We start from the raw sequence: 8,348 nt of genomic DNA, 5'->3' as shown, positions 1-8,348 counted from the left end.
AAAAGTAGAATTTCTAGCTATTTCCTTTTTATAAAAAAAATAAATGGTTACATGTGTATAGTTATATTATATGATAGTGTATTATGTTTTACATAGTTAACTTATAACAAACTCATTGAATAGACCACTTCCTTCATTGGTCCCATCATGCCCAATTCAAACCCCAATATATAAACAACATTCTTCAACTCCTCCTTTAGCATTTTCTTCTTTATTCCAAATACCTCTCACTTCCTAGTGAAAAAAAAATATCCATGGAGAAGATTGAAAGAGAGGCTCTTGATTTCATGAATGTAGAGTCCTTCTCTCAACTTCCTATTACCCGACCCGTTAACGAAAAGCCTATTAGGCTTTTCGATAAAGAATTTGGTGGTGATGGTGGTGATAGTACTAATATTGTCACACCCCGAGCTATCCCCGAGACGCGGACACGGGACCTAGGACCACAAGTGATCCCAAGCTAACCCTGCTGGCATGATCATGAGCATACTAAATATAATCTGAATAATAGAAACTGTGCGGAAGCTAAATCATAAATAAATCTGAAAGATGGGGAATACCCATATACTATAACTGAGATATATGAAAACTGATGAGTTTAATACAAAGAAGATATTAACTCAACACTAAGCTGAATCTAACTATGTCTGAATTAAGCCTCTAAACTGACTAGAAATGTTGGGACATGCCCCAACTAGATCTAGAAAAAAAATGGAAACTAAAGACTAAAACTGATAAAGATAAACATGTCACTAGTCGTCGAAGAATGAGTACTCACCACTGATGCTGCTGAACTGAAGATCGGGAACTGATCTAAGCGTGATCTAGATACTGAGAACCTGAACCTACATCACGAGAAGATGTAGCGCACGTATGCGTCAGTACTTGAAAGGTACTGAGCATGCAGGATAGAGTAAAGCTGAAATAACATATAACTGAACAAAGCAATAAAGCAATGAAATAATCTGAACATGATATAGATATTTGAAACGACCCCAAAAATGCCCGAAAATGTGCTTCGGAAACACCTATAATTGTAATTTCCATATATCTCAAAATCCGTGCATGATTTCAAAAATTCGACTTCATATTCTTATTCAGGGGGTCAAATTGAGTGGGAAATGGGTCTAACCCGAATTTTAGAGTTACCGTATCAAAATTCGAAAATCACAAAAAATGTGATTTGGAGGGTCAACTTTAAAGAGGCATATCTCTTAGCACACAAGGAACTGGAAGGGCCACTACCTATTAAATCAAATCCCTTTGAGTTAGCTTTCCAACGCACTTAGTTTCACCTCATTCCGAGTTAGGATGAGGGAGTTATGACCATTTTCGTAAAACCTGTCTGTGCAGATTTGCAATTTCCAGTAAGCTTTTTTTTTTAAAGCCTCATTTTTTAGGCTAAGTGTTGGGGCGTTTTTTTTATAAAAAGGGGATATGTCCCATACTTAGTCTTTTTTTTTTCTAACTTCAAAACACTCAAAAACACTCTTTAAGCCCTCTCCAAAATTCCACCAAGATCTTCAACCAAATTCAAACATCTCAAGCTCTAATTTCGGATTCAAGACTCAATATCAAGCTTCAATTCTCCATTCCAATCTTCATCAAGGATTCTCCAAAGTTGAGGTATGTGGGTTTGATTGTGGAAACCTTCCTTTCCACAAGTCCAATCATTTATCCTCTATTTTTACTTCAAGTTTATGGGTCCTTATGGTTATTTATGAACTCTTGAAGTATGGAATTACTACTACACACCCTATTATGGTCTATTTTGCATATTATCATGAAATGAAATTATTATGTGATGTTTATGGTTTTCATGCTTTCATGATCAAATTATGAAGGTTGATTTATATATGTGTATGTTGTTGGTGGGCTGATTTATATGGATTTTGGAATTGGTTGGACTTAGTACTCTTGAAATATATGATTTTATTTACATGAACAATAGCCCACCATATGTTTGATAAAATGCCCACTTATAGAATTCTTAGGAAATGGAGGTCCAATGTACGTCCTATGAGTCGGATGGTCATATAATCATTGAAATGACAATAAAATGGATACATGTATATGATTTTCTCTATATAATTGTTGTGAGTCGACCAAGCCTAGCTCAGGGGGTTGTAGGCCCGGGTAACCGTATCGAGGGGTTGGTACCTTGGTTGCCTAGTACGGGGGGTAGTAGGCCCGTATAACCACATCGAGGGGTTTGTACCTTGGTCCCTAGCTCGGGGGGTGGTAGGCCCGGGTAACCACATTGAGGGGTTTGTACCTCTTTCGCCTCTCCAAGGGGGTGGTAGGCCTTGGAAATACTATATTGATGGTCACTCGCCACACATGTACTACGTCCCACTAAATATGATTTTTATGTAAGCATCATTATACATATCATTTCATTAAAATGCTATCTATCGGGTATGATTATGCATTTTTTCTATGATGTCCATATATTATAGCATTGCATTGCATCCCATATACTTAGTACATTCAAACGTACTAATGCATACTCTATGCCTACATGATGTCACCATGTAGGGACCAGAGCACCGCTTGACCATCCTCCTCCGCGTGGCTAATACGATTTTCTATCGAGGTTATTGGTGAGTCCTCCATTCCGGGGACGTTGCTTATGATCTTTTGCTATGTATAAGACTTTTCCTTTTTTTTTTGTTATGTTTTGACTATGAGGGTGAGCCCGGTAGTTTGTCTTTGCCCCCGCTAAATACCCATGTTTAGAGGTGGTGTTGGACAAGTTGTGTATTGTGCTTGAGCTTGACTCATCTATTGTATTTATATATCATTCCTTTTTTTTTCTCTTGCTCTCTTAGTCCCGTTGCCCCCTTGATTATACTTATCGCTTATGGTCATTTTAATTGCTTTCGCGACCAAGGATGTGTAATGATACGCTATGAGGCTTGTTTAGGGTTCCTTCGGGTTCCGCATTCGCCGGTCACGTCTAGGCCCTAGGCTTGGGTCGTGACAATACTGAATACTGAGCTAACTAAATGCAATGACCAATTTATAACATGCTGACTGAATACTGAATGAACTGTAAATGTGGTCAATGCAATAGAGTCTGACTGAACTGTGGAAGCTACTAATAACCGACACAAAACCACATGAGCTAAATGTGGAGTCCGATGTATACGCCCCATCAAGAGAACCCAACATACCCTGCCAGAGGTATAAAGGCATGCTAGCGTAATCACTAAATTGATGTTGCCCACAGAGAGGACTTACACCTACGTGGCTCGTAGTTCTGGGACTATCTGGGTACGCTGAAACCCAGGTCCAACTCGGTATTATGCTACTCCCAATAGATTAAGTGGTTAACACATTATGACTGAATTTCTGTAAATACTGGATAGCTCGAAACTGAACATGCAAACTGAGAATGCAACAATTAATCTGATGATGATGCATTCATAAACTGAGGCATGTAAAACTGAATACTGAAATATCTGACCTAGCATGTGTAATTCAAGAACTAAAGAAATACATAGCTAGGGTTCTGAAATTCATGCGATAAACTGAGCAATAACATGATAATCTGATTTGGAACATTTAAATAACTAATTCATGATGATCTGTTGTAATTCTAGAAACCCTAGGTCTGTTCATAATCATGGAATCAAGAATCTGACTGAATTCTAGGGACCTAATGGGCGAAAGGAACCCACTAGTGAAATCCCACATACCTGGTGACGAATTCCACGGAGAAATCTTTCGATTTCGGGGCTGGAACTGAAGAAACCTCGCTGCGTTCTTGAACTAGGGTTCTTGACCTTTTTCTCCCTTCTTGCTTCTAATTTTCTAAGTTTTGATTAATGAATTTGACTTAGGTAAGTTCTAGTTATGTTTCTAGGCTTAAACTAATTAAAACCTCATGATTTAGGGTCTAAACGACGTATCTTAGGGGTTAAACGAAATAGGAAAAGACCAAAAGACCCCTGAATTAACTGCTGTCGGAGTGATCGACGGTTTGGACCTACGGGCCGTAGGTCAATCTACGGTCCGTAGATTGCGTCCGTAAGTCAAGCCTGCTCGACAGGCCTTCACTAAAACGAGCATAACTTTTTACTCGGAGGTCGGAATTTAGCAAACTCGGTGGCGTTGGAAAGATAATTCAATTATCTATCTAACCATAGGTCATGGGACACATAATTCATTTTGTGCTAAAAGTTATGACCATCTGAAGTTGACCCATCAGAATTTTCAGCTAACTGGCTGCTAACCTTCGATCTACGGTCAGACCTACGGACCGTGGATCGAATGACGGTCCGTGCTGGTCAACCGTAGTTCGTGTCAGAGGCTGGGTAAGGAGGTCTTGATCCACGGACACAGACCACGGACCGTGGTCTGATCTACGGACCGTGGGTCTGTCCGTGAGTCGAGACTTAGCCAATTTTTTTCTGAGCTGGCTGGGGAGGGGTTGCAGTGGCGAACCACGGACCACCAGGACGGGCCGTGGTCTGACCTACGGTCCGTGGATGGTGACCGTAAGTTGCACCTGCAACTTCTCAAAATCTGCATTTTTGGTCCGTTTCGGATACGGGGTGTTACACTATCTCCCCCTTGGGACCATTCGTCCTCGAATGAAGACTAAACTAGCTGAAATAGAGGGAGAGGGCTGCAATCCCTACCACTAAACACTGAGAACTGAATTTCTGACTGAACTGAGTTCCAAGGACATGCAAATACGCTGAAAATGCAAGTACCAACTGAAGGAACATGATTCTAAGACTGAATTTTCGCATGAATGACTGAAAAACTGAAGAGGAACTATTACCTCAAGCTGGAATGGAATCGGAAGGAAAGAGGTGAGGATACTTGGACTTCATGGCTGCTTCTGCTTCCCAAGTAGCTCCCTCTACTGACTGACTCCTCCACAAAACCTTGACTGAAGCGACTTCTTTATTTCTCAACCTTCTAACCTGACGATCGAGAATCTCAACTGGTACATCCTCATATGAAAGGCTATCTTTCACGGCCACACTCTCTAATGGCACTATGGATGCTGGATCACCCACACACTTCTTCAAAAGAGAAATGTGAAAGACTGGATGCACTGCTGCTAAATCTGCTGGCAACTCTAACTCATAAGCCACTTTACCAATCCTTTTCAAGATCCGGTAAGGGCCTACATATCTGGGACTGAGCTTTCCTTTCTTGCCAAATCTCATCACTCCCTTCATGGGTGACACTTTCAGGAAAACCCAATCATCAACTTGGAACTCTAGTTCCCTTCTTCTCACATCTGCATAAGACTTCTGGCGACTCTGAGCAGTCTTAAGTCTATCTCTAATGAGTTGCACTTTCTCCATAGCATCAAGGACCGAATCTGGTCCTATCAAGGCTGCTTTACCTACTTCAAACCAACCAACTGGAGATCTACATCTACGCCCATACAATGCCTCATAAAGGGCCATCTGAATGCTGGAATGGTAGCTATTGTTGTAGGCGAACTCTATTAGAGGAAGGTGATCATCCCAACTACCCTTGAAGTCGATCACACAAGCTCTCAACATGTCCTCTAAGGTCTGAATGGTACGCTCTGCCTGACCATCCGTCTGTGGATGAAATGTTATGCTAAGGTTAACCTGAGTACCAAGACCCTTCTAAAATGACTTCCAAAAATGAGAGGTAAATTGAGGACCTCTATCTGAGATGATAGACAAAGGAACCCCATGCAACCTCACAATCTCATTAATGTAAAGCTTGGCGTAATCCTCCGCCGAATCTGTAGTCTTGACCGCCAAAAATGGAGAAGACTTAGTAACCCTATCAACAATCACTCAAATGGAGTCATGTTGTCTGCGAGTACGAGGTAAACCTGTGATGAAGTCCATGTTGATCACTTCCCACTTCCAAGTAGGAATGTCAATCCCTTGAGTTATACCCCCTGGTTTCTGATGTTCTACCTTTACTTGCTGGCAATTGGGGCACTTAGCCACAAAGTCTGCTATATCTCTTTTCATACCATTCCACCAATAGACTTCCCGCAGATTGCGGTACATCTTAGTGGCACCTGGATGAATAGAATATTTGGAATTGTGGGCCTCTGCAAGAATATGTTGTCTCAACTCACCCACATTAGGAACACAAAATCGACCCTGATAGCGAAGTACACCATCTCCCCCTTGGGAGAATACCTCCAATGTCTGCTTCTGGACTGCACCATTAAGCTCTAGCAATATTGGATCACTGTCTTGCTTTTCCTTAACTTCTACTACTAAAGAAGATTCTGCTCCATTCTGAACCGTTACACCACCATCTAATATGCTCATAAGATGAACTCCTAGGCAAGCAAGTTTGTGAACATCCTTTGCTAGCTCTTTTCTTTCTTCATCAACATGTGCTACACTACCCATGGATAATATGCTAAGAGCATCTGCTACTACATTTGCCTTACCCGGACGGTAATGCACATTCATATCAAAATCTTTGAGAAACTTAAGCCATCTTCTCTGACAAAAATTCAACTCTTTTTGGGTGAACACATACTGAAGGCTCTTATGGTTTGTGAACATATCTACATGAACACCATACAAGTAGTATCTCCAAATCTTGAGTGCAAATACCACTGCTGCAAGCTCGAGGTCATGAGTCAGATAATTCTTCTCATGCACCTTAAGCATTCTAGAAGCATAAGCTATAACCTTACCTCGCTGCATCAACACACAACCTAGGCCGACTCTGGATGCATCACAATAGATCACATAACCATCTGAACCCTCTGGTAGAGTCAAGACAGGAGCTGTAGTCAACCTAGTTTTCAATTCTGCGAAGCTTTTCTCACAATCATCTGACCACTGAAACTTAACCTTTTTCTGAGTCAACCTAGTCAATGGTGAGGCTATGGATGAAAATCCTTCCACAAACCGTCTGTAATAGCCCGCTAGACCCAAGAAACTTCTGATATCTGTAGCAGAGGTAGGTCTGGGCCATTGTTTCACTGCTTCTATCTTCTGGGAATCTACTCGAATTCCTTCACTAGACACAATATGCCCAAGGAAGGCAACTAATTGTAACCAAAACTCACACTTGTTAAATTTTACAAATAATTGGCGATCTTTGAGAGTTTGCAGAAAAACTCTTAAATGACTCGCATGTTCTTCCTCATTCCTAGAGTAAATGAGGATATCATCAATAAAGACGATAACGAACAAGTCCAAGTACTGCTTGAACACTCTGTTCATCAAATCCATGAAAGCTGCAGAAGCATTGGTTAGTCCAAATGACATGACTGCAAATTCATAATGACAATACCGAGTTCTGAATGCTATCTTTGGAATATCACTATCTCTGACTCTAAGCTGATGATAACCTGATCTGAGGTTTATCTTTGAGAAATGACTAGCACCCTGAAGTTGGTCAAACAAGTCATCAATCCTGGGATGGGATACTTATTCTTGATTGTGACTTGTTCAACTGCCTATAGTCAATACACATTGTGAGAAAACCATCTTTCTTCTTCACGAACAACACTGGTGCACCCCATGGCGAAATACTGAGTCTGATGAAGCCCTTATCTAGAAGGTCTTTCAACTGCTCTTTCAGTTCTTTAAGCTCTACTGGAGCCATTCTATAAGGAGGGATAGAGATAGGCTGGGTATCTGGAAGGAGATCAATTCCAAAGTTTATTTCCCTTTCGGGAGGAACTCCAGGAAGATCTTCTGGGAACACTTCTGGAAACTCATTAACCACTGGAACTGACTCAAGAGTTGGGGTTTCGAAACTAGAATCCTTAACCCGAACTAGATGATAGAGATAACCCTTAGAGATCATCTTTCTGGCCTTAAGGTAAGAAATGAATTGACCCATAGGCGCTAAGCTACTACCCTTCCATTCTAGAATTGGTTCGTTTGGAAACTGAAAAAGAACAATCATAGTTCTACAATCAACTGAGGCATAACATGAATGTAACCAATCCATACCTAGAATGACATCGAAGTCTACCATTTCTAATTCTACAAGATCTGCTGAGGTGACTTTCTGAGAGACTGTGACAGGGCAATTTCTGAATACCCGTCTAGCTATAACTAGGTCACCGACTGGAGTAGAGACTGAGAAAGGTTCTGAAAGGGTTTCTGGGCTAACACTGAATTGGACTGCTATATAAGGAGTTACAAAAGACAAAGTAGCCCCTGGATCTAACAATGCATAAACATCAAGATCAAAGACTCGTAACGTACCAGTGACTACATCAGGAGAATCTTCCTGATCTTGACGAGCCTGAAGAGCATAAAGCCTGTTTTGGCGCTGTCCGCCACCAGTACCAGAAGAGTTACCCTGCTGAGTCGGGCGACCTGCTGGTGCTGCTGAAGTTGTAGACTGAGCTCTAC

The 8,348-nt window shown here is 41.2% G+C and overlaps 1 protein-coding gene across 1 annotated transcript in view; it reads left to right on the top strand.

The window, feature by feature from the left end:
- Positions 1-254: 254 nt before the first annotated feature.
- LOC125865003 (zinc finger protein 8-like) overlaps positions 255-8,348 on the top strand; it is an 11,669-nt gene continuing 3,575 nt past the window's right edge. Inside the window, exon 1 of the mRNA XM_049545154.1 lies at positions 255-398. Coding sequence (XP_049401111.1) covers positions 255-398 — 144 coding nt within the window. The remainder of the gene's footprint in view (positions 399-8,348) is intronic.

The sequence above is a fragment of the Solanum stenotomum genome, chromosome 5 (genome assembly GCF_019186545.1).
Source record: "Solanum stenotomum isolate F172 chromosome 5, ASM1918654v1, whole genome shotgun sequence".
NCBI lineage: Eukaryota > Viridiplantae > Streptophyta > Magnoliopsida > Solanales > Solanaceae > Solanum > Solanum stenotomum.
Note: the sequence above shows the minus strand (reverse complement) of the source record. Positions and strands in the feature narration are given on the sequence as shown.